We start from the raw sequence: 27,701 nt of genomic DNA on the forward strand, positions 1-27,701 counted from the left end.
TGAAGTGAAAGCCAATGTTTTAATATGGAAGAACCAATGATTTAGTTGCAATGTCAAGAAAAACAGACAGCAAGCAAGTAAAAAAAGAAGAAGAAAAGAGAGCAGATAAAGACTCCTAGTGTGAGAAGTTGGCAAAAAAAAGAGAAATGGAGAGAAGAAAACATGAAAAACTCTTCTGTGGCACAAGCCTCAGGTCTTGATAATGGAGAGATTGAGAGAAAAGCAGAAAGACTGAGGGAGAGAGATGATGATGAGTGCAGGCTGACATTTACACACATTTCCAAACCAGTGCAATGGTTAGTGCCCTCCACTGCGTGTGTGTGTGTGTGTGTGTGTGTGCACACGAGAGTGAGAGAGCTTTACCATCATTATAAAATGCCTGTTTACAGCTGCTGTCATTACCATTTTGTGTCTTCGACTGGCCTGGCTGCTCATCTGAGCGTGTCTGTGTGAGAGAGAGACCATGTTTGTGAGCTTTTGGTTTCCTAGCTTATCATGATGTTATGGCTGCAGTCATTGATCTTTCTTCACTGCCTTAACACACACATACACACACATTGCTTCAGGCATCTGGTTAGTCCATCAGACAAAAACAGCTGGCCATTTAAAATATAAATAAAGAGTTTGCGAGTGGAGAGATATACACATAATCTCTCAGATTCTGAAGGTGATTTTAAAGTTTAATGAATAAACTCTAAGGAGATGCTCTCAAAGCTTAAAGTACACATTCATGAATAACATGACATGAAGGACAACGTGCTTTAACAGTGATGCAAGAATGTTTCATAAATAGATATAGACACTTATTTTTAAATCCAAGCACGCACATTTGCATGCAGTGTTTGTACTGGTCAGGTGTTGCCTGAGTCGCTCCCAGCGCTGTGAGAGTGAGTTGTGCGTCAAACGGTTCCTGAAAAAAAGGTTTTGATAGCTTACGTATGCAGTGTCCCTGCTGTTTTAATTGAGGCAATCTGTGTACAGGAGAGAAGACTGTTGTAGTGAGAGGGTTTGTAAACAGGTTATTTTTCACTCACTCTTTTGCTCTCTCCATTTTTTCTTTTGAGAGACAGAAAGGCAGTAAGCAGCTGTAACCTGCTGGCTCAGTTAGAAGAACAGATGAAGGAGAGAAAAGCAGAGCAAGAGAGAGACATATAATCATTACCTAATTTCTGTGTAATTTCCACGCCACTAGGGTCACCAATTGAAATAGCAAAAATAACTTTTAAAGTCAGCTTGAAATAGAAATTTCTAAATGCATGTAATTTGTTTTATTACACGGTTCTTCCATTTAATAAAAAAAAAAATTGACCTTGTAATTTTTTATGAAAATGTCATAATCTTCCAGTGAAACATCAGACTTCTCTCAGGTGATATAGGCCATATTTATGTAATAATTTAATCCTTATAAACTCTGCCCATTTCTTACAATCAACTGAAGCTAGCATTCATAGCCGTCTCTGTTGAATCATCAACCAGTAGACCAAACAAAGTCCCCGCTTGACTTTTTTTTCCCTCTTTGATAATCCCACAATAAATATGAACAGTACAAAAAAGATTCTACATTGTGACCTTGAATGATAACTGTAAGAAATTTCTGATAACTATAACCAGTAATTTTACTTGTTGGCCATTTGGTTAAAAAACACTCACTTGTATTAAATTTTTTAATATTCTGCAAAAACAAACAAACAAACAAAAAAAAAACTGTTGAGTTCAGTATTTAAATTGATTCATATTAGTCTCACATTCAATATGCTTTTGGATTACACAATGCAAAATAGCCACTGATATATTGTGCACCTGTAGTTGTTGTCAAACAGGTTTAAACACTTCTCATGTCTGTAATTGGTCAGACAAACAGATATTCCCACCATAAAATCTTATCATGGGTCGAGTCAGTGTTGCTATGTTGGGCTGCTCAAAAAAAAACTGAGCATTATTTTGATTGCGCCACAGTATTTACACTTTTCAGAAAAATCTTATAGATTACTTATAGATGACTCTCTATTAAGATGAGATTGTAGAAAGTATAGTAAAAAAATATTATTATATATTTATATATATATATCTCAAACACACTTCAGCTTAAAGGACTGATTGTGAGAGTGCGTAAGAGCTGAATGTGTCTCTCTGAACTGCAGTGATCATTTGTTCTCATGGTGAAAGCTGCTTTCCACTGAGGCGCGATCAATATAGAAAGAGAACAGGACGGGACCACCTAAAACACACACTCCCTCTATAACAGAGATCCAGACAAATGCAATTCTCCAGTTGTGTGTAGATATGATCCATATGATTTTCTTTCTTCTTTAGACACATTTCATAAAAATCCATTTGGTGAATTCAGGACATTGGTAGTACATCTTTACTCACTTTGAATGTATGTATCTCGCTGATCAATGTCCAAACACTTTGATTGGTTTTGGTAAAAAAAACAACCAAATAGAGCACCAAAGTGATGACACATTTTTGAAGGTTAACCTGGCAGTTAGCATCACTCTGGTTCTGTAGTCATATTTAGCCACTTGTTATAAACTGCCTTTTTAAAGACAATTAAAAATCATAGATTTGTTTTTGTCCCTCAAAAAAATCTATTTAAAAAATAAAATGGTGGTGGGCAGCATTAAGCAATTGTGTATGAATGTATTTGCTTTGCTGTATGAGTGTTTAAGCATGTATGCTTTTAAATGTAGGCTGTGAATGTGTGTTCTGTGTCTGATGATTTTTAAACACTGGGCTCTCTTAGTAATGTGACATTTGCTCGTATTTTCCTTCTTTTTCCCCCTCATGTCCACATACCACCTATTCTTTATTTCTTGATTATTTATTTGTATATCTTTTGGACACATTTAGGAACATTTGTCCCATATGTTTCCTTTCCTAGAATCGGCTAACCTCTATTCCTGCCATAGTCTGTTAGTCTCTCCTATTCTCTCCCTCGCTGTCTTACTTTTCAAGAAGCAGGTGTTTGTGCAAGGCAAAAATAATTTGCTTCAGGAAATAAAAGTAAAAATGTCCTCCCTCTTGGTAATGTAAGGTTGTAAACATTCAGTTAATAATAAAGGCACTAAAACTGAATTAACTGACATTTCTGGGCATTCTTTCATATACTACTGTAGAGATGTCAGTGAGCTCAATCCATCTACTGTCAGCTTAGCTACTGTACATGTTTGCCAGATTTAAAAACATTCCTTAAATAATTTAGGTGACAACTGCATTTAGAGTATTTAAAATAAAAAATAAGTAATTTGATTTGGATTTTTGATTAATTCACATCATATTAAAATACATGCCATCTGTGATATTAGACCAGATGTCATAACCTTTCCGTTTCTGCAAACAGGCTATTGTCTCTTCAGATTGCACACACTCAGTAGATATAATCATAATACAAAATGCTTATGAGTGTTTGTGTGCCTAATGTTTGTTTATCCTGAAATGAACACTGACTCTGCTTCCGTCTTTCTCTTGGTCTTGCAGTCTGTTCTCAGTTCTCCAGGGGTGTATATGCGATATTTGGATTCTACGACAGGAAGTCAATGAACACATTAACGTCTTTCTGTGGTGCTCTGCACACCTCCTTCATCACTCCATCTTTTCCCATGGACACAGATGTGCAGTTTGTCCTGCAGATGAGGCCAGGCCTCCGGGGGGCGCTGCTCAGTTTGCTAGCCCATTATAAATGGGAGAAATTTGTCTACCTGTATGATACTGACAGAGGTGAGTAAACACACACACACAAACATATAATGTCAGTGGCTGTCAGTTTTTGCCCAAAAATTAAAATTGTGACTAAAAATAAGTTATTTTGAGAAATGTTACCAGTGTTTGGTTACCAACATTCTTCAAAATATGTTATTTTGTGTTCTGCAGAAGAAAAAGTAACATGTTTGGAACAACATGAGGGTGAATATATGATGGCAGAACTATCACTTTGTAGCAGCAGACCTTTTCTTCTGTATTTTGATGTATATCTGGATTTAATAGTTTATTGAAAAAAAAAAAAATGCAGGGTGGGGACTTGGCTCTATGCATCGATTGTTGATAGGATTTTGAGGTGTGGGCATTGCACTCAAAAGTAGATGCTTGCTTGATTTGGGATTTTAGTGGACCACATGGCCCTGGCCCTGTTTACACCTGCTATTAATATGCATCTTTGTTGATCTGATCATGAGTGGATGACAGTAAATACAAGTGTAAAGGGGGTCTAAATCATTTAGAACTTGTCAACTTTCAACCTCTTCCAGAGGTAGTCAAAAACACATTTCACCTGATTCTTATTATTCTTATCTCTTTAACTACTGACTTAATATGTAATCATTGTAGAACTTGTTGTGAGAAAGTGGACCAAAACAAACAGATTATGGTTGAAATCACAGTAATCGCTTATTTTCTAGATCACCCATAATCCGTATAACATGAGTTCTTTCAAACAACAGTATTTGTGTGCTGCACTCGCGGCTCCCTTAAATATGATTTAGAGTGTGATGAAATAAGGGGAATGTCTCAAGGAAATCCGGACACAAGTTGTCACAAGAGATGCATTTGAAACACATTTTAATACCTGGTGTAAAATGGTAATGCGTCTCAGCTGACCACTTGTGATCAGGTCACTGAAAACACATCTTAATACCAGGTGGATACAGGGCCTATAGTAAACCTTGTCTGTTTTATGAGTTGTATAGGTGTAATGTTTGCTTTTTTCAACAACAATTTTTTTTTTAAATAAAAATTGCTGTTTATATTATACATAGTGACATAACACAGTCAAACACTTGTATAATGGAGAACACTTTTTCTATTTGTTTGCTCAAGGGCACCTCAGTCATGTTATTGCCGGACCAAGACTCGAACCCACAACCTTAGGGTTAGGAGTCAAACTCTCTATCCATTAGGCCACAACTTCCCCCCAACTAGGGTTCGAAATTGATCATGTGAACTCTTATGTACAAAAGATCAGATTTTCTTCCATTGAAGCACAAGATGCTTTTTGGATCAGTCTCAAATGATGATAAGGTGCAGACAGTCTCAATCTGTTACCACCCTTAAAACCACCCGCAACTGTCAGCAGGGAGTTGGGCGGGTGGTGCCAAACTTTAAATGGTTTTACATCACCACAGGGCTTGCGCATCTGTTAAAAACATTAAACAGGGATGATTAAAAAAAAAATCTGCATGAGCTTTGGCTTGCTGGTTATCATAAACACTCCAAGACATTGATTTGTACTGGTGAGATGAGTGCTACAATATTTGGCAGAGACTCTCAAAAAATGCATAAAAAATCTATGAAAGAGGTTAAGAGATATTTAATGAAGGTGCTGTAAAATATTTTGTCCATACAATGTTTAGCAAGACCCTCTTAATCTCTAATGAGAAACTCATATTTAATCATCTTCAATAAACCTTTGCGGGTCTGATATATGGCCTTCTACTTATATTAACATTCACTTCAAGAGGTGAAGTGCTTGTGTGTATGAATGTCATTTGAAATCTCACCTCTCTTCAAGCTGTCAGTCTTGATTAATTAGTCACGGCTAAACAGCCTTGTGGTATGGCACTCCAGGATGTATGCTAATTAAAACAGTGATTGATTGAATGTGTGTGCATGTGTTGTCCTATAATGAATGTGATCACAGGGCTACAAACAAGACAGAATGGAACAGGGCTGATTTGTGTCCTTTATAGCCTTGAGCTGGAGGTTATAAAGGGTGTTACTGAACATTTCTGTTCACTAACGTTGTGTTTGCTTTGATTCCTTTGATGGAAATTTAAGTACATCTGTGGTGCACTCTAAGGTAAAAAGGTACCAAGCTGTCACGGGGGCAGTATCCTTTCAGAAGGTACTAAAATGTACAAATTAAGGACTAATTCGTAATTTTAAGGTTGTAATAATATGCAACCTTTCATTATTTATGTCATAATAAATAATGACATCTTTTGTACCATATTTCTGAGAGTGTCTCTGTTGTCTCTTAATAAATGCATAAAAATGTTTCAGAGGAGGGATGTGCTCAACTCACGATTCGATTCGATTCACGATTTTGATTTAACAGTTTTTAGTACTTGCATATTATTGCTCTTTTGTTGGTTTTGATTGCTTCTGTTGTCCTCATTTCTAAGTTGCTTTGGATAAAAGCGTCTGCTAAATGACAAAATTTAAATAGAATGTAAATGTAAATAACAAAACTAAATTGAAATTTTAAAACAAGCCTCAAATCAAATAAATAACTTACACAAATAAAATAAATCTCTTGATTTAAACAAAATAAGGCTTTGTCTGTTCTCTTTCCATTTAAAATTAGAGGAAACCACTGCTTTTTAATCATTATCCATACAAAGATGCTGCATACATGCAACATGAACAGTTTTTATTCTAAATTAGACATTATAATTTCAAAATTTGAAGCAAAAATAGAATGGTTTTACTTCAGTTTTGTGAAACTATATATAAAAATATCTGCATGAAACAGTGGATGAGCTGAACGAGACTCAGATTCACGCTCTGCCAGCAGGTGGCGTTTAAAGCGTTTCCTTGATTTCCGCTGTAAACAAAGCAGAGCTGCACTTATGAACTTTAATATGCATTACACAGAGGCAAGATGAAAATAAAAAAAACACCATCTAAACTTTTCTAAAGACAGTAAGTTTATGGCGTTATTTTTGTGCCTCAATCCTGAGCGAGTAATTGTACGTTTTGAGCACAGAGAACTATATTTTGCAAGCACATTACATTATATTTTGAACAGAAATTAACAATCGCAAAAAAAAAAATTTGCTTGAGCAAAGAAAAAACGATTCTGTGCTCAATAAATGTATTCGCTTGTTTGCTCCATATTAACGTGCAGTAATAACTCCTCTCACGCAGTTTACTCAGGTGCTCTCTCACAAACGTATTCTCTGCGCTCCTGTCAAGCATAGACAGTAAAAGAAATGGACACAGCGGCCCCATTGGATTCAACAGAGAAAAATTAAGTCAATTAGACGCACACACTTCCTGGGGGTCGGGCGTACTGCGCAGACTTAAACTGAGCTTGATGACGTAAATGTCACGTGAGCAACCTGTAAGTCTTCTAATCGCTGTGCCAAGAGAAATCTGAATCACCCACCAAATCTTCCAGAGAAGGCGAGCGTGAACAGGAGCACATTTTGTTAAGTATTCTGATTAATTATCTCCCTTGACTTCATGCCTCCATGTCCCCCGATAGCCTCATAGACAGTAAAAGATTGCCTGCGAGCTTCTCCTCCTGTCCATACGGTAATTTCTCTACTGTGCGACAGAGAGTCGCTGGTTATGACGCAATCGTTGGCCTATTTTTTACAAAAACTGCTTCTACGGGAACATAACGTAAGATACAAGGTAATGGAGCCTTTTATACATTTTCGTGTTTCTTTAGAAATAATTAATGGACAAATGGAGTCTTTAAACGCCTCAGATGTAATGTTATTCGCTGTCAAAGTGACGCCAAAATGAATGGGAGTCAATTGAATGCTAACAGCAGGTGGGGGTCCGCTAGCCAATGGCGGCGCCCAGGGGTGCTTCAAAAAAATATGAAACCCTGCCCCCCTGCTGTCAAGTCCCCCTCTCTCTCTCTCTCTCTCTCTCTCAACCTCTTAATTCTGTGCGCACTCAACTCTTGACACACGCTCGCTCAACTTACAACAGCGTTACAAGTGTGCCGCAAAATCAACCAATCGGAAAATTAAAGGTCAATTGTGATTGGCTGTTGGTCTCCAATCAAATCGCTAGTAGAACCAAAGCCTGTCTGGTCCGTGTACGCTTTGATCATTTAATTTCCTATTTAGAATTCAATAACAATTTTTTTTTCAAAAAAATAAAAATGTCAAAGCTCTTTACATTCTTTGCATGTGATTTATCAACACCTAGTACATCTTAAATACAGCTCATGAAAAATAAAAGTTCCAGATGGACAAACATTAAATGCATAAACCAGTGTTAATAAACTATATCTTAAAATAAATTTGGAGGTAGTTTGAAAAAGCCAGATTGGGAAGTTTTAAGTAGTTGTACAGCTTGAAGTGTGAAGTTTATTCTTGTACACAGATATGGCATATTCATGGGAGTACACATGAAATTCATGTATTTATTTGTCACTTAAACTATTGTAAACAGAAATCCCGTCGCCCCCTCTAGTGGACATTAAGTTTTAAGGCCTTCATTGCTCGGGTAACAAAAGTCACTAGGATTTTTTTGGGAAGTTACGTCTGACCGTTATACAGCAACGAGTCAGACGAGTCTGAAGATCTGAGCTGAATTTGGTGAAACATTAAAGTTCTAGTCAGTGTCAATTACTCTTATAATAAATAATAATGTTTAAATATATGTTGGCTTTCTCAAGCCCAACAAAGAATACTAAGAAGAGAAACATCATTCAATTTAGTAAGTAATAAAACTAATATTACTAATTTATTTAATAAATTTAACTATATTAATTTTCTCAATTATTTATTAATGTCACACACACATACCTAGTGCCTTTAGACTTAAAAGACGAAAGTAATAAATGTTACAGACATATTATCATGGAACTGTTCAGTCTATTATTGATTTTGATATCCACTTCACTTTTATCCAAAGAGACAGAACTATTTGACAATATTCATGCAATACTATAACCTAGAAATAATTTGAAGGGGTCACTTGCAAGTCACAGCAGCACGAATTATGTGCCCAGCCACATCTGTTTCAAATATTATTCTAATTAACAGTTAGCGGTGGTTTCAGACATTACAGTGTCACGTATACATTCGTACTGACTCATATTCTGCCGAAAGAATGAAAAGACCGAGCTGAAGGCGGAGCGATTCGATAAGATGAAAGCAGCGTTTCAGCGCCACCCCACAAGTGCGCATGAAATATTTAAGCCATAAACCGATTTGTAAACCACAAAAGACAAAATGAGATATAGAGCCAAAAACTAATTTTCCATTTGTTAAACTAAATTTCTTTTTTTTCCATTTCTCGTTATTGAATTCTAAATAGGAAATGATAGGGCTTTGGTTCTACGAGCGATTTGATTGGAGACCAACAGCTAATCACAATTGACCTTTAATTTTCCGATTGGTTGACTTTGTGGCACACTTGTAATGCTGTTGTAAGTTGAGCGAGCGTGTGTCAAGAGTTGAGCGCGCACAGAATTAAAGGTGCTCTAAGCGATGCCGGGAGTCGTAAGTTCTTGTTGACGTTCAAATTGTTGACGTTCAAATTGTTGTCAAACAAAATGGAGGCTAGCTAGACCCTCCCTCCTCCTCATCCGTGCACTAACCCCCCAAACCCCACCCCCAAATCTTTCTTGTCGGTTATTGGCTGGAACAGTTTGTTATGTTTTGTGGTGCGGGTGAGCCCAGTTTGTTTTTCTTGTTGTTTTTGGAGCCTGTGGTGTCTAGAGAGACCCCATTTTTTACAGTGTGTTCAGGGGACAAGCAGCTAGCGGATAGTGAGGAGATGTTTGCTGGATGTTACAAAAAATGTTTTGGCCTAAAAAATGGGTGACATCACTTAGAGCACCTTTAAGAGGTTGAGAGAGAGAGAGAGGGACTTGACAGGAGCGCAGTGAATAAGTTTGTGATATAAGTTCCCCTTAGACATGGATTCATATAAACTCCTACCCCTAAATGAATCGCAATTTGTTTAGCATCTCAACCGATTTGAACCGTCACATATTTGAATTGATTTTCAACCAGCTCGTGGTTAATGGTTACATCCCTATTTCAGAGTTGTCCCTCAGTTTGGAAGCACAAAGGAAACTTGAATGTACAGAAATGTAGAATGTACAGAAATGCAGTTGAATGTTGTAATCTATTAATTTATTAATCTATTAATCTATTAATTTATTTATGTTTTTATTATTATATCTTATAAAAGTTTAGGAAGACGAAATACAATATTTGTTTTCTGTTTTGCACTGCTTGTCATAGAAATTGTTCTCTTGAACACATCGAATGAAAACTGATTTATTTGCAAATTGTTTTGAAATAGTCAGATTTTTCTTATGCAAAGGAAACTGCTTATATCAGAGCAAGCAAACTCTTCCTCGCTGGGCTGGGGTACAGGGGTCTGATATGTGCTGCAGTGGATCTGATGTATTGCAGCAGACCTGATTAGATGCGTAAAGATATATTGTAAACTGCAATGGATCTGATCTCTAGTGAAGCCTCTCTGAAATATATAAATGAAAGCCTGATATGCACCTGCACACATATGCACAAACATATATATGTTTTATATATAAAAATATGTGTTTTACCATTGCATTAGCATCATAGAGTAACCATGCTTCTTTCTTTGTCTTCCCTCCTTTCATATCCCTTCAGACTTGCACTGCATCAGCAGTTCCTCTATGTTCTCAAACCAGAGAGAGAAATGAAGCAGTACTTGCTCCATCATTCTGGCTCAATTCTGCCCTGTTACTACATCTACACAAGTCATGCGTAGCCATGTATTATTCTCTCTTTCTCTCTCAGGGTTTACCATCCTACAGGCCATCATGGAGTCTGCAGTGATGAATAATTGGCAGGTGACAGCACGTTCAGTGGGGAACATAGTGGATCCACTGGAATACCGGCGTATTATTGAAGAAATGGATCGTCGGCAGGAGAAACGTTTCCTTATCGACTGTGAGGTGGAACGTATTAACAGTATTCTAGAGCAGGTACATAAAACACATATACACACATCATTTAATTTAATTTCATCTGTTGGACTGTGTAACTGTCTGTCATGGTGGTTCTGTCTCAGTTTTGTGGTATTGGTTAATACCTTTCCTGAAGTCAACTGCTGTTAGTAAATAAGGTGGTAAAAATAGTGTGTGTGAGAGTGTGCGTGTGTTTGTGTAGGACATAGCGTCCTTTAACAGGGAACAGTGAGAAAACTAAAAATAATCCCTCTCCTCTCATCCAAAAATATGGTTCTGTTACAAAGGTACTGTTACATTCTCTGATTCTGTTTGTCTCTTTCATTTGCTCTTTGTCTTTCTGTTATTTACCCTCTGTCTCTACTTTCCTAGCTTTTTCCCACACACACATATACAGGGAGAGAAGAGAATGTGTGTGTCTGTGTGACACTAGGAGGTCACAGAGGTAATGAAATCCACGAGTTGATCAATCAGCACTCAGAGAAAGCTAATCAGAGCTCTGCACTTCCAGCAGACTGGCTGTCTGCTGCTGTTTGTAAATCAATAGCTCTCTCTGTGTGTGTGTGTGTGTGTGTGTGTGTGTGTGTGTGTGTGTGTGTGTGTGTGTGTGTGTGTGTGTGTGTGTGTGTGTGTGTGGTGTGGTTGGGTCGTACCTTTATGTTGTACTTAAGAGTCAGCGAACCTCTACTGGTACGGCATTAAATATGTCAATTTTGCCAGTGTATTCAAGTGCTACACCTTTGTGGGACAATAAATGATAACACAGTCCTGTGAAGTGTGGGAAGAAACAAAATTATAACAGCTCGACCATGCACAACAGGTTCAAACAGAACAATGAAGACACCTCTTTCATTTATTATTATGTGAATATAAGCACTACTGCACTGGTTTGTTTAAGCAAAAAATCATTTAAATGTATATTTCCACAGATGGAATGTGTTGTTGTGTTCTTTAGGTATTTATAACTCCCATTGGGCATTGATAGCACCAACACAATACAAAATCCTGTAATGAGATTTTTTGGGGAAGTATTGTTTGAGTGCTGAACAGTGTTATTTTAGTATAATTGGGATACTATGGTAGTGTTTATTAAGTTCATTTAACAAATTAAGTTCATTTTAAAGTTATTTTAACAAATAACTTTTTTCTTATATTTTTGATCAATCTATGGGCCAACAGAAGGTCCCTGACATATGGAAACAGTTAATTATAGTTCCTGTTGCAAAGAATAGCCACCCTAAGACTTTAAATGATTACAGACCCATAGCCCTTACGTCACTTGTGATGAAGTGTTTTGAAAAGCTGATCAAAAGAGAACTGTCATCTATGACGAATTGCCTCCTTGACCCACTACAGTTTGCATATAGACTAAACAGAGGGGTCCAGGATGCAACTGTAACAGTAATCAACCTCATTCTTAATCACCTTGAGGGCAATAGAAATCATAACAGACTACTTTTTGTGGATTTCTTATCAGCCTTTAACTTCATTCAGCCCCACCTGCTGGTTGAGAAGCTCTTACATCAGTTCAAACTGGAGGCCAACCTTGTGGGCTGCATATTAGATTTCCTCACAAATAGATCCCAGCGAAGTGAGAGTAAATGGCCATCTCTCTGACTTGGCCCTTGCATCAACCGGATCACCATAGGGGTGTGTTCTTGGATTTCTTTCTCTAAGACAAAGGACATGTGTATTAATTTTAGGTGCAGTGTCACTAACACTGAAAAAACTAGTATAAATGGTCAGGAAATAGAGGATGTTACAGAGTATAAGTAGGATCCATTATTGATGATAAGTTGGGATTTGACTCAAATACCAGCTTGCATTGCAAGAAAGGCCAGCAGTGCCTGTATTGCCTGAGGAAGCTGGCAAAGTTTAATGTGTCTTTTGTTGTGTCAGTTGTTACCTTCTCCTTAATCTGCTGGTATGGGTCCATCACTGTAAAACAAAAAAACTCCCTTTAGAGGTTAATTAAGGTGAGCAGCTACATCACAGGTTCAATGCAGAAAGGTCTGGAGGAACTTTATCAGAAGCAGATGTTAAGAAGGGTTGAATCTATCCTGTTAGATAATTCTTTAAACTCCCAAAATTCATAACCAACAGATATAAACACTCTTTTGTGCCTGCAGCCATTCTGCTTCTCAATTCTATAAAGAACCACAGATAACTTAGTGATTTACAATTTATTGATTGTTTATTGTTTTTATTATTTTAATCATGCCTGCATGGTAGGCAATCTTTGTATTGGTATTGTGTGTGTGTGATTGTGTGTGATTTGTACTACACTATCTTTTGCAAAACGAATTGCCCCATTGGGGACAAATAAAGAATTTGAACTTGAAATAAAAAAAATATAATTTTAAAATTAACTAGTTTTATAATTTCTGGTTTCATTTAAATGTTTAGTATTTTTTTTGTCACTTTTTGACATTTTATTATTTTTTAAATTAAAATACTCTCCCATCCCCTCACCCAGTATTATACTATTAATAATAAGAAAAACACAATAATTTTCCCCAGTACATTTTTTTCCAGCTATTTATTATTAATAAAAAGAAAAACTTTCCTCCTTTTTTTTCCCACCGCTGGGACCACAAAGTGCCCATAGTTACAGAATCACTCTGCAGCAGTTTTTGCATTTAATTTGTTGTTTGCCAATATAATCTGTGACTCATTCTCTTTGAACTCATGGTCTGCATAAAGAATCAGACGTAATGCTGGGTGACACTCTTCCATTCTTTTATTTCCAGGTCGTGATCTCAGGAAAGAACAATCGAGGATATCATTACATCCTGGCTAATCTTGTGAGAAAAAACACACACACATGCCCAGATCTCTTCTTTCTTAACCTTCTGTGAGTGACCTTTCACTTTTTACCATTGACCCTTGCTCTCTGCAGGGATTCTCTAACATGAGTTTGGATAAGGTGTTTTCTAGTGGAGCAAATATTACCGGATTCCAAATCATAAATCCTGATACACCGATCGTGCAGCAGTTCCTTCAGCGCTGGCAGCGGCTCGATGAGAGAGAGTTCCCCGAGTCTAGAAACACTCCCCTGAAGGTCTGTCTCTCTCTGTATTTCTATGCTTATTTATGTGCATTTGTGATGAGTTTATTTGTGAGTGTGCCACTTATGTGATTATGTTTACAGAGTTTATTTATGTGTAATTTATGATAGCATATTTTAATGAGTTTTTATGTAGCAGTCATGCAGTAGTTTCATTAATGTTTTCTTTTGTTGTCGGTGTTGCTTAAATTTTCCCATGAAGCACCTCATTCAGCTGTTCATGTTGTGCATGTGAATGTCTGCGTGGTTCTTTTTTAATACTGATGTGCCCATACATGTAAACCATTTATCTGTTTGTTCTCATGTTTAGTACACCTCTGCACTGACACATGATGCCATCCTGGTGATAGCCGAAGCATTTCGGTATTTGAGACGTCAGCGTATTGATATTTCTCGTCGAGGGGGTGCAGGCGATTGCCTCGCCAACCCAGCTGTACCATGGAGCCAGGGAATCGACATTGAGAGAGCTCTCAAAATGGTAGGAGAGGGCCATAAAGGGCCTCAGAGATAGGAAAAAAGCTACATTCACGGTTTTTAATGATCAATGAATGTGCAATAATGTTTAGATATATATTTACATTTGATGAATTTTAAATGGTTTGTGTTTATTTTTACCTTTAGACCTTATATGCCAGAGAAACAAGCGCATAACCATCTTTCGAATTTTGTGTTGACTTCTATTTTTGCGGTAGCTCTGTATACTGTACTTCTATGGCATCACTGTTAAAGAGAGGTGAAGCCAGTGAAGTTGATTTACTTAATATAGAGTTAACAAAAATTATGATGACCATTGTAATGTTTGAAGTGGGTGCCATATAAAATGTCAGTAGAACGGGAATATTTTAAAGGAGCAGTTAATACATAAATCCATAAGATCTTATATACCTTCATGCTGTGGAAATACAAACCAGAAGACAGAACACAATAAATGCAGTGCTGAAAAGGGGCGGGCTACATAAGGTCTATATGGTTATATGATACTTATACTTTACATTTAATAATGTTGTATCATGCTTTACTTTTTTGTTTTGCTTGTTATTTTGTTGATGTTACTGTTCCTGTGTGCTTTCCTCCCGCAGGTTCAGGTTCAGGGTATGACGGGAAATATTCAGTTCGACTCATTTGGACGGCGATCAAATTACACCATTGATGTTTATGAAATGAAACCAGGTGGAGCCAGAAAGGTTAGTGGCTCTGGGAGGGCAGTTTCTATAAATTAACACAATATTACTGTCACAGTAAAGCCTCAAGTTACTTTGTTGTTTGTTCTCTGCCCTTTTTTTGGCTTATTTTTGTTACAATATGTTTTCATATAGTGCAAGTAAATATTTTCTCTTGAAAGCTCAAGGAAAATTATATTTCTCATGATATGACCCCTTTAACATTTACTAAAATGCTCCAGCTGCCCTCATACCTGCTTTCCTCCTCCATCGGTCATGAGATCACATTTCTACTGAGTCATTCTCTTACTGAATTACTGTATTTCTGTTATTGGTTGACTGTGATCGATTGATGCTATTTATGTTGTTACTCTTTCTGTCCCTTGCAGATTGGCTACTGGAATGAATATGAGAAATTTGTTTATATAGTGGAGCAGCAGGTTACCAACGAATCCTCCTCTGTGGAAAACAGAACCATTGTGGTCACTACTATTATGGTACACTATCCAAAGCTGCTTTTAAATATACCGAACCATGATCCTTCTGCCCTTTCAGGTTTAGTGTCACAGTTGCATTGCATCCTGGGGGGGCAGAATGTTTTTCTGTTTTACTTTGCTTTGCACTCACTCACTACATGTTGAAACAGTCGATCACAGAAGAGTGTTTCAACTTTATCCGTGTGAGTGCCAAAGCATTTTCAGTTCCATTCCGGTGGCCTGTTGTAGCAGTGACATCACAATACTGGCTTTGGTAAGAAATAGGTTAGAATGTCCATCTCTCTGCTTCTTACACTTCATCAAACGTAAGTACTGAATGACTGAGATGCCAAGCTGGATGCATATTGCAGGAAATATAAAGAAATATACACTCAAAACATGGCTGATGGTTTTCTCACACACTGTGTGTAATATTAAGCATTAGAAAAAGATGCAAAGTGATGTCTCTCGTTTTACATCCCCTCAGAGTTCAAATGTGTTTTGTGTTTGAGGTGCTGTTTTTAATATCCAGCTGTTCAAACAGATGTCCCAATGGGTGCAGACAGTTTGTTCTTTTTTTAGTTCCATAAAATTGACATAGTTGTCCATGCTAAAAGGATGAATGTGAGCAGGGATGTAGCTGTCTATCGCATTTAACAAATAACAAGAAATGCAGAACTTCTAAATCTAGAGAATTTCAGACAGGACATGTGCCAGTTTATGCACGTAGAGTTGTTTTGCCTACTGGAAATGTTGTGTTGAATGACTCACTGTGTTCAAGCTAACACACAATAATTGAACCAAATGCTTGAAGTGAATTGGTTGGGGCTGTACAGTGATTACAGCTGGGCTTAAAGTTTTATAATTATGTCCTTAATGAAGAACTCAGAGAACATGAGGACTGGGATGGATAGAGGAGAGGACTGAGATGAAACTGAAAGAGTATTAATTAAAGGTTGAATATGGTAATTAATCTTTTGAATAATACATAACTTGAAGGTCACAGAAACCAAATCTTAGTAGAAAAAAATCAAATGTACTTCAGAACTGTGCCGTTAAGAAATACAGCTGTTTTATTATAGATAAGTTACATTACATTAGCAAAATGAATGTTTATAAGACCAGTTATAATTACATTAATATATGTTACTAAATTTAGTTAGAGAAGCAAAGTCATATTTAAATGTACCATATGGTTCGCCTTAAGTTACATTTAAAGGTGACGGCAATCTCTTTCTGGCTCTGCCTATGATGACCTCATAAGTAGATACAGAAATTGAAAGAAGGTTAATTAGATGATTAGTTTAATAAAAAATAAATAAAAAATCTAAACAGACTTTTAAAACATCTTAAAATAATGTTTCATTCTGCACAGGTTGGACAGAAGTGCTTGTGTAAAGAAACCTCATATATAAATTGACAAGTTTAAATTACTGGAAACCAACTTAAAATATAGATGATTGGGTTCAGTAAATATAAGATTAAAGAAAACTAGAGTTTGATCTTATGCTTTTAAAGCAGAATTCTGATCTGCATTAAATGCTGAAGTTTCATCAGATGTTAATGTTTGGCCTGATTAAAATAGTTAAAAGCATACAGGTGTGAGAAAACATCTGCTTCCCTCTTTAATCCATCTGCATGCACTGTACACATACGTGTGTGTATTAAAAAGGGCTTCCTATACTTCCATTCCATACTTGCTTTAGACTGACAAATGATTTCAGTTTACAAATGAGAGGATCTGCAACTTCACATCTCTGTCAGCTCTCTTTTTTCCTCTCCAATTTGAGTAATCAGAAACCACCATTAAATAACACTGTCCTCAATCCAAAACAATTAAAAATACATGTAGCTTTCTTCACAACTGCTGTTTGTCTGGTAGCTTGACTGCTGGTCACATTGCTGTTACGAGACTCACAATGCATGTTTATTTTCCAGTATGTGTTTGTGTGAATGCGTAAGAATGAAAGAAGTGTGAAAGTGTGTACTGTATTTGTGAGACATCAGCATGATTGCAGACTAATCAGTGATTTTATGTGTGTGTGTGTGTGTGTGTTCTGGGCTATCAGTCTGAAAGCCAGTTGAACCTCATCTGATTTGGTTAACAGGAAGCTCCATACGTAATGTACAAGAGGAATTATATGCAGTTGGAAGGGAATGATCGCTATGAGGGCTACTGTGTAGACTTGGCATCAGAAATCGCAAAGCACGTGGGCATAAGGTACAAACTGTCCATTGTAGCTGATGGGAAATATGGAGCACGCGACCCTGAGACCAAGACCTGGAACGGCATGGTGGGGGAGTTGGTATATGGGGTGAGTGCTAGAAAAATGATCCTGCAAAGGCGAATTGTCGGTGGTGGGATAGTGGCTGTGTGAAGCCGGCAACACTTAAGAGACCTCATATAAAATCACAGACCACTCTGTCAAAATAAAAGTCACAAATTCACTTTTTTTTGTAGGTTTTCAAAATATATTATGCAAGATTTTCTAGCTATCTTTTAACATTTTACAGTTTGGTGCTTGTCAGAGTAGTTCTCAACATTCCTGTGGCACATGATTTATTTTGACAGTGTAATGTGATTTTACAATTATTTCCAGTATCTTGGTGTTGCTGACATCACCCAAGTCTTTGGTCATGGTCAGTGATTTTACAGGAAAAAGCTCCAAATAAGTGCCTCTCTGCATGAGGAACCCAGGGTAAAGGCCTTAAAAATGCATTTATTTTTGGGAAAACAAAAATCAGCTCCACCCATTTGGTGCCTGTTAAAGTTTAATAACTTATTCTTTATTCACTGTAAGAAACTGAGTGCATGTGTGTCTCTGCTTTTGTTTTGTTTTTGTGAGCCAATTCAACATATCATGAATATACAACATGCATATCATTTAATCATCTCAGGTGAATTTTTTTTTACTAAATAGATCTTATATACACAATACTTGGATGCACAGTGTATTTTCACCATAACAACCAATTTTATAATTATAATTTTATTATATCATTTTGATGATCATAAGCTATTTATTGTCCATGTCATGATAATTAATGTCTTATGTTAGCCAGAATTTAGTAAATACATACACAAAATATTAAGAAGTCCTATTTAGATTTATTGGAGACAGGTAGTCATTTTGGGAAAGAAGTACATTGTAAAATCTGCTACATGCAGTTATAATATACAGTTAAGTGTAAATAATGAACTAAAGGTACTTTTATTTGTAGTTGGTATTCAAACAACTGGATCATTCCTCCGTTTTGCTTTTTTATTGTCTCTACATTTTGAAAAAAGTAGACCATCTGATCACATTTCCATGATCATACCATTAAATTGTTGTTCTTGTTTTCTTCGTATTATGAACTGAGCTTTATTGTGCTCCATGTTTCTAGAGGGCAGATATAGCTGTGGCTCCTCTCACTATAACCCTTGTCCGGGAGGAGGTGATAGATTTCTCCAAGCCCTTCATGAGTTTGGGCATTTCCATCATGATAAAGAAACCACAGAAGTCAAAACCAGGAGTCTTCTCCTTCCTGGATCCGCTGGCCTATGAAATCTGGATGTGTATCGTGTTCGCATATATTGGTGTGAGCGTCGTTCTCTTCCTGGTGAGTCGTTTCAGTCCATATGAATGGCACATGGATGAGAATGAAGAGGCGAAGGATCCACAGACGCCACCTGACCCTCCCAACGACTTCGGCATCTTTAACAGTCTCTGGTTCTCTCTTGGAGCTTTCATGCAGCAAGGATGCGATATCTCACCAAGGTTGGTGTACTATTATTTAGCCCATCCTTGTCTCTCCATCCTCATCTTTCTCGCTCCCCTCATCTTAGCATTTTATGGTCCTCTTGTCTTTCATGGTGCATATATGTTATTCTACTTGGGGTGTTTCACATTTAATAAGCTTATCTTCTAATCTTAACAAATTCTGTCATCACTTCATTCATTCATTCATTCATTCATTCATTTATACACCTGTTCATTCATTAATTAATTCATTCTTTCAATCATTCCATCAATCAGTCACAATATGGTCACTACAAGTTTTCCTGTCTTTATCTCCTCTTTTTCTCTTTTGAAGTACAGCTTGTTTTAAATAATTTTTAAGGCAGAGTGATCTTTGAATCTAAAGAAACCTTTGCACTACTTTAACCACTTCAGCTGTTATTTTGATTTTTTGAAAATTAGGCATATGCAATATTGGACCCACCGGTGGGTCCCCAGAGTTGATGTGGTTAACCATAATAATGTCTGACAGTATTCGTAGGCAATTTTGTAATGACAATCATTTAACAGATTATTTTGTTTGAATTAACTTGAAAATGAGGGAAATAATAAGTAATTTGAAATACACCAGCAGTTAAGGTATTTTTGATGTTACATTAAAAGTTTTTTGTTGAAACTTTTCTTGTTAATGTTAATTATTAAAAATACAACCATGTTTTTTAATTAAAATATACACAAATTATTAAAAAAATATTTTTTTATGATATCCAAAACTAACTAACTAGCTGAACAAACAAATAAATCATACCGCTTTGCAGTTTGAGAACCACTGCTGGGCACCAACTAAAATAATTTATATTCACTATGTGTTGACTGTAAAATGTTCAGATTTTCTCTCTTTCACTCTATTTTTCTCTTTCTTGGAGGGCTACCGTGTTCTTGCTGCATGTCTCTAATTTTACTGTCAGCAGTTGGTGTTTATAAACTGTTTCAGTGGAGAAGTGTTAGCCCTCTTCACTCATTCCATCATTCATCTATTCCTTCATTAGGTATTCCTGCCCATTCACCTTATTTCTCTTGAATTCTTGTCTTTCATCTTTGAGGTCAGCTTTGTGACCCTGTTCTTCTCATACACATCTTTCTGCTATCTCTCATGAGATACACCTGTCCAAATAGAAGCTTCACTTGTACTTTGAGTGCTTTTTTTTGATAGTTTCTTAAAGACATTTGCATTTTTTATCGGCAGTAATAGTCTTAATACCTCTGTGCTAATTGTTAACCTTTCACAGGGAATTTGTTTGCTCTCCCATTGTCTTTCTTGCTTCCTCTTTCCCTCTCTCTTAGGTCTCTGTCTGGCCGTATTGTTGGAGGTGTGTGGTGGTTCTTCACTCTGATCATCATTTCATCCTACACTGCCAATCTGGCTGCTTTCCTGACTGTGGAAAGGATGGTGTCGCCTATAGAGAGTGCAGAAGACCTGGCCAAGCAGACGGAGATCGCCTACGGAACACTCGACTCCGGTTCCACCAAAGAGTTCTTCAGGGTAAGACAGCAATTAAAATGTACTGGCAAATGTAATATTACTGCCATTTTTAGCCAAAATGATGAAATAAGCCTGTGTGGTTTTTGATAATAATAAAACTTGTATTCTGTGCCAGTGTTTCTTATGCCGTGTCTACACCGGACACAAGCATTGTGGTGCTGCCTTGCTCTTTTTATGACATACTGACACAAAGGAAAGATTATTTGCAACGGTTGCTTTGTCACATCCAATGCAGACAGAATTTAGCTGTTACGGAGCGGTGCAACAACTGTCGCATCTGGTGTAGACAACATGTTAGTCCTGATCTTGAAGATCCCCAACCATATTTTGGTTCTCGCCCTTATTTACATCTACACTACTGTTCAGAAGTTTGTGTTTGTTACAGTTTTGTTTTTATGTCTTTGAAAGAAGTCTCTTATGCTCAGCAAGGCTGCATTTGGTTTTTTCAAAAATACAGTGAAATAATAATATTGTATAGTTAAAGATAACTGGTTTCTATTTTAATATATTTAAAATTGGTATGTATTTCTGTGAAGGGAAAGCTTCATTTTTTAGCAGCCTTCAATCCAGTCTTCAGTGTTACATGATTCCTTGGTAATCTTGTCTAATGTGCTGATTTAATGCTTAGAAAGGTCAAAAGAACAGTATTTATTTGAAATTTTAGTTTTTATAGAAATCTCTTTTTTTTTCTCCAAAAAAGTCTTTACTGTCACTTTTGATCAATTAAATGGATCCTTGCTGAATAAGTATCAATTTCATACAAAACAATCTTATTGACCCCAAACTTTTGAACTGTAGTGTATATTTGTTTCTACAGGCAAACTGCATTAACTACATCAACACTGAAACTAAGAAAATGCACTTTACACAATGTGTAATGTTAATGTTCCTGTGGTTTCCAGTAAAAAATAAGATTTTAATCAGCTTGTAAATCACATGTGAATATGGTTTGTGCCCCCACTAAAAGGAAACAAGTTAAATGTGCCAGAAATCTTATTTTTCTGCCTATCTGAACAAAGCCTAATGTGCATTATTCAACTCATTAGCCACTAGAAGCTTAAGTGAATTTGTCAATTAAAGGAGGCATTCAGAATGTGCAGTCTTGGAAGGGTTTTTTGATTTTGGATTGAGAAATTCTGATATATGGGATTGAGGGAATGTCTTTGATTTCTTTTCTTAAGCATGATTATGATTGTTTTCTCAAAGAACTTAAATATTAAATGACTAAGGGATCTAAAAGAACACACATATTAAAACTAAACTGAGATTACAGTCAATTGTCAGTTTCACAAAAAAGTGGCATGCGACCATCTTTGACTAATCTAAACTAATGTTTTACTGAATATCAGTATTTTCCATGTAAGGCAGCCAGAGGCTGAGTGTGTGTTTGTGTTTTTGTGTGTGTGCATGTGTGTTTTGAGATGACAGGGAACAGGGCAGTTTTAAGATGACCCAGATACACCCCTGCTGATGAGCTCATCCTGTCATTTCACCTTAATGTCACGATTACTCACGATTACTGTGTGTGTGTGTGTGTGTGTGTGTGTGTGTGTGTGTGTGTGTGTGTGTGTGTGTGTGTGTGTGTGTGTGTGTGTGTGTGTGTGTGTGTGTGTGTGTGTGTGTGTGTGTGTGTGTGGAAGCAGATATACATGTACACATACTTACACACACACACACACATAATCAGTCTCTCACACAGTCACTGTCACATCACAGACCCACTGAAGAGTGGTTGGAGACAGAGATGGAGAACACATGAATTGAGGTGCCCTTTAGCTCCTCTCTCTTTCATGAGTTGTTAACAAAATCTGTTAACAGACTGGATCAGAGCAGTGATGAGAGGAGAGCAGCTGACACACAGAGTCAGACTGAATTTGATGTGGAGACGGTCTCCACCTTGTGTTCATTGCAACAAACTCTCCTAACAAGTGTTAGTGTATAGCTCAGCAATAAGATGGAAATGCTGGTTTGAGTTTAGGTTTTTAGGTAGAAATACAATGTGGGTTTATGGTGGAATGGTCACCAAAAAAAAAAAAAGGTTTAAATAAATAATCAAATGATAATGCAACACTGAAGACTAAAGTAGTGTCTGCTTTGCCATTACAGGAATAAAGTTACAAAAGGTTATAATAATATTTCACAATATTACTGTTTTTACTGTTCTTTTTTATTCTAGTGAACTCTCAACAAATGATTTAAATCAGAATTTTTGGAAATCAATATTGCTGGGTCATAACAACTTAAAAGAGACTTTTATGTATAGTTTGTAGGACTTACATGAAAAAGGTCTTCAGAATTTCTCCTTTTGCATTCTGAGTAAGTCACTCGCAAATACAGGTCTGAAAGAACACAAGTCTGAGTAAATGATGACAGAACTTTTATTTTGGGTGAACTATTTTTGTAATGAAGAGAATGACGGGTTAATGAAAATTAAAAAATACAAAAAGCTTTCTGGGAAAATTGTGTTTAGGGGTTTGGGGATAGGAATATATTGGCAGGTGAATATTTAAAAATTGTGCCCATCATGATTAATAGCTCTGTTATGTACTTGAGCGTCCAACCAACCAGACCCAGATCATCCAATGGTTTAAGTTGGTATATGGATGTTTATCATGTTAGAGACCTGAAAAGACACATTATTTTTGCATTTCTTCTGGTGCCACTTGTGGTACAGAAATTGCACATTTCGTCCTTTAAATTCTACAGTTTGTGTCTGAAAACCCAAGGAAAACACATGCACAAATACACTCCTACACTAGCTGTTTGGAGGTCAAGTTAACCTAAAATGTATGAAGATATGTATGAGAGTATTTGTGCAAAACTGTGTCCTATAAAGGAAGGAGTGTGTGTGTGTGTGTGTGTGTGTGTGTGTTTGTCCTAATAAATGTAGGTGTATGTGTGTGTATTCTCTCCAGAGATTTCCTGTCTGCTACATGGCCATTTATAGCTAATCTTGCTTGAGATGGACACAGAATATTTTGGTTTATGAAACCTAAGCTTTGATTCATCTCAATTTCAGCAGAATTACAATAATTAGTAGAGCCATAATTTGTCTACTTTTTTTTTTCTTTTTTTTTTGTTTATTTTATATTCACATTCCTCTTAAGAATGTAAAGGACCTTTTCAGTGATTATTTAAAGAGCTTATAGTTTCCTACTAAGATTGATTGAGAGGCAAATTTGAGACCTTTAGCTGACAGTGTGTCTGGGGTGGGATGAATGTGATGTGAAACATCTGAAACAATGGTTCTTGGTTTAAATGGTGGTTGTCAACAGATTTCCATATACAGGTAGCCTACATATATTCTGACCTAGAATCTTTTTTTTTTCTGACAATATTTCAGCAGTCATGTACTGTATGGCAGATTTGTGAATGCATAACCATTCATCTAATAGGATCTAGTCATCTAAAAAGTTTGATTTAGAGAGTTTACTCACTCATGCACTGACATGTTTGCAGCAGTTCTTCACAGTGTAATAGGATATTTTATAAGAACGAAAACAAAAAGATCCCTAAGTGAGGTGATATTTACCTAAATTCCATGATATGAAACGAAACTTGCAAAACTTGTCTGCTATTGTGTCAGTGAGCAAGCAGCTTATTGTGTGTGCAGCTTGTGAGCAAGGAAAAGACTATTTATATCCTTATATAACCAAAATAGTATAAAAAAAATATTGAAATATAGGGACACTTTTTTGATAGGGGCCCTCTGCCTCAGTACTGATGAAAGGCTAGAAATGCTCCTGGCACATGTCATATATGTATCTAATAATATAGTGGAAAATTATTCATGGTGGTTTATGATGGGTTGGTATAGGTCAAAATGAGTCACTGTCCATCCCTGCTGACAGGAAATTTTAGCCAGACACTTTTTATTTGTACAAGGTCATGAAACTCTCATTTTTCTCTCTCTTAACCTTTCCATTTATTTCCTCTTTGTCCTTTCTCTCTTTCAGCGTTCAAAGATCGCCGTCTACGAGAAGATGTGGTCTTACATGAAGTCCGCCGAGCCCTCCGTATTCGTAAAGACCACCCCTGACGGAGTGGCTCGCGTGCGCAAGTCGAAGGGAAAGTTTGCGTTCCTGCTCGAGTCCACGATGAACGAATACATCGAGCAGAGAAAGCCGTGTGACACTATGAAGGTGGGAGGGAACCTGGACTCCAAGGGCTACGGTGTGGCCACGCCCAAAGGGTCGGCATTAAGGTGGGTGGAATAATATAACAATTCACTCTGTTGTTATAATATTCCACCTACCCTGATTCCACCATCTCTCTCTTCTCTCTGTCTCATTCATGTTATGTTTTTCATTCTCTCAACCTCTTAACTTTTCTCATTCTTTCTACCTCAAACCTTTTCCTTCTGTTTTGTTTTCACTCTGCCTATTTCTCTCTTTCTCTTGTGTTACACGATAAGGTAACCACGTCTGTGTGTTCAGTTTTTTGTTGTTGTTTATTTATGTACTGTATGTAGTGGTGATGTTTCTATCATGTTTCTCTCTACAGAAATGCCACTTAACTTTTAATTTACAGTCCATTTTTGCAGCGTAATGCCTGTTGCTGTTGATTTCCTACCCCCTTTTTCTTGTTGTCCTTCTTCCTCTTTTTTGTCTTCTCTGTCCTTTGCTTTGTGCTGTGATTGTAGTTCTTTAATGTTTGTATCGCTGGATTGTTTTTTTCTCTCTGCAACCGCACTGTACTGCCTGTTGCTATGCATGTCATGCCATACGCTGTTTCTTATCTTCCTACATCATTCCCATCATTCACCAGCACTCTTTTTCTTATAATCTCACTTCTTTCTGTTTATCTCTGTCCACTCGGCACCACACGCACCTTACTTGCACACACGCTTCTGTCTGTACCCAGTAACCAACCATTAACCAAACAAACGGTCCAAAAACTACCAGTTAACCATTCGCGCGGTCCAACCACTTCACCAGTTAACCGGTCTCTCCTCTTGTATTGACCCCTAACAAAAAAAAAAACTGCCAGTTGCGGCAGTCTCATTAGATTTCTCACGAACCTGTCCCTTTTCTTACGAGCTATGTGTTTATCATTTGAAGAAGCGCTGTAAACCTGGCGGTGTTAAAGCTGAATGAGCAGGGCCTGCTGGACAAGCTGAAAAATAAATGGTGGTACGACAAGGGAGAGTGCGGCAGCGGGGGAGGGGACTCGAAGGTCAGCCTCAATCTCACCCAAACAACCATTTCATAGCTACGAGTAATCGGCAAGGCTGTGACATATGACCCCCGCCAACAGTACGGTGACCCTCAGGGGTGGACACAAGCAAACTGTGCCTAAAGACCCAAGGACATTAGCACCACTTGCGATGGCCACAGTTACTGTCAGTGCTGCTAATGTAACAGTTTTTGGAGCTTATGTAATAAGGTAAACTGTGTTCAGATGTGACCCTTTACTTGGCTAATGGAGGAAAGGAAGCAGAGGAGGAGAAGAATAAAGTCTAGGGTGGGTGGATGTGTGGAGGAAGGTCAGGGTCTCCAAGAGTGCAGCTTACTAGGAACCACCTCGAAGGTTTGTTTGTTTGTGTGGTAAAACCAGCAGCTTGTTCTAGGTAAATGTAATGATAGATCATCAGAAAATGTACTGTTTGTGTATACCAGGCATCAGGATTTAATGGGCTATCAGCAGAAAGATGTATGAGGATCTAATAGACAGTTCAAACAAGACCAAAACTGCTCTGGAAAATAGGTGCCTGTAGCTTTCTAAAGCATAGAGGATTGGCTGAACCTGTTTAATGTTACACCCGAGGTGTAATGGCCATGACGCGAACCTTGGGTGTGCATTATTTTTCTAATAATTCAACGACCCATCATCAGTTATTCTTTACTTTACTGTACTCATGTCATTCAGTGGTAGACCATTGTGTTGCAGTGCAAAAGGTTGTGGGTTCGATTCCCAGGGAACACGTTAGGTAAAAATGTTAGCCCGAATGCACTGTAAGTCGCTTTGGACAAAAGAAAGAACTTTTTTTTTTACTTTCTTCTGTGAAACATCAACATATTTTGTCCATACAGTGGTCACCAAAACGGTTTGGTTACCAACAGTTTTCTAAATATTTTCTTTTGTGTTCCACAGAAGAAATAACGTCAAACGGGTTTTGAATGACACAAGGGTAGGAAAGTGATTTCAGAGTTTATATTTTTTGGTGAATATACTTTAATAGTTTTGGAGCTGTAGTTTAGCGAAGATGTTGCTCATGTGTTTACATTGTAGTTTAAAATACACTCCAAAAGTTATGAAATGCCCTGAGCAAAGTGTTTTGGGTTTTGGACAATATCAGCATAATGATACATTTTATTTTTTGGTTTAAATGCATTCAAGTAACTTGCATTTATCACTGAAGACCAGCAACACTTAAATTATTTTCGATTACAAGTTAATAGCAATACATCAACACCATATTCAGCTGTGATGCCTAATTACTGGATTCAATTTACCTTGGCTTTCTTTTTCGAAGTAAGCACGCCTTCATAGCTTATTGATTGCTAATTAGGTTAGTACATAAACATAACAATTAGAACAGTTTAGATATTTAAAAAAAACTGTCATATTTCAATGCATTCTGAAATCATACATTTTAGTTAATATAAACTTTTCTTAGTTTGTCTTATCCCTTGCAAAGTCTTCACAAATGACAAGGATTTATGCAGATATTATCCAAATCACTAAGCATTTCCAAACATTTGGACATGTTGACTGATCGTTTGTTAGTGATAGTCGAAAAGTGTGAAGACTTTGGTATCGTCACAAACAGCCAGATGACATCTTTTTATTCTATTTTTTATTTTTGGAAGAAAAAAAAAACAAAATTTTTGTCTTTGGCCAACTTCCTACCTCAAGTATGCAAATCCCTTTGGAGCCACCAGCTTTCTCAGATTATTCCTTGAATTGACGTGTAACCCATGGAAAAGCCCGTAGCTCCCTTGTTGGTGGGATTAAAGAAAAATATATGCCTGCCGAGCCAGACAGTCCTGAAGGGACAAAACATCACAGGAAAACGTGAGAATTCTAATTAAACACTCCTAGAAATCAAAGGTGGAGGAAGATCTGGTGACGGATTGTTG

At 37.1% G+C, this 27,701-nt stretch overlaps 1 protein-coding gene across 4 annotated transcripts in view; it reads left to right on the plus strand.

Moving 5' to 3' along the window:
* LOC132139826 (glutamate receptor 3-like) overlaps positions 1–27,701 on the plus strand; it is a 37,767-nt gene that overhangs the window by 1,760 nt on the left and 8,306 nt on the right. For 2 of the 4 annotated variants that reach the window (XM_059548448.1, XM_059548446.1), the window contains exons 3-13: positions 3,481–3,720; positions 10,482–10,669; positions 13,402–13,455; positions 13,551–13,712; positions 14,029–14,196; positions 14,798–14,902; positions 15,268–15,375; positions 17,463–17,669; positions 18,742–19,115; positions 20,421–20,619; positions 24,576–24,823. In XM_059548448.1, coding sequence (XP_059404431.1) covers positions 3,481–3,720; positions 10,482–10,669; positions 13,402–13,455; positions 13,551–13,712; positions 14,029–14,196; positions 14,798–14,902; positions 15,268–15,375; positions 17,463–17,669; positions 18,742–19,115; positions 20,421–20,619; positions 24,576–24,823 — 2,053 coding nt within the window. Of the gene's footprint in view, positions 1–3,480; positions 3,721–10,481; positions 10,670–13,401; positions 13,456–13,550; positions 13,713–14,028; positions 14,197–14,797; positions 14,903–15,267; positions 15,376–17,462; positions 17,670–17,954; positions 17,995–18,741; positions 19,116–20,420; positions 20,620–24,575; positions 24,824–25,679; positions 25,795–27,701 lie in introns of those variants that run through there. The other 2 variants (XM_059548447.1, XM_059548449.1) reach the window with 2 other exon arrangements.

The sequence above is a fragment of the Carassius carassius genome, chromosome 4 (genome assembly GCF_963082965.1).
Source record: "Carassius carassius chromosome 4, fCarCar2.1, whole genome shotgun sequence".
Classification (NCBI taxonomy): domain Eukaryota; kingdom Metazoa; phylum Chordata; class Actinopteri; order Cypriniformes; family Cyprinidae; genus Carassius; species Carassius carassius.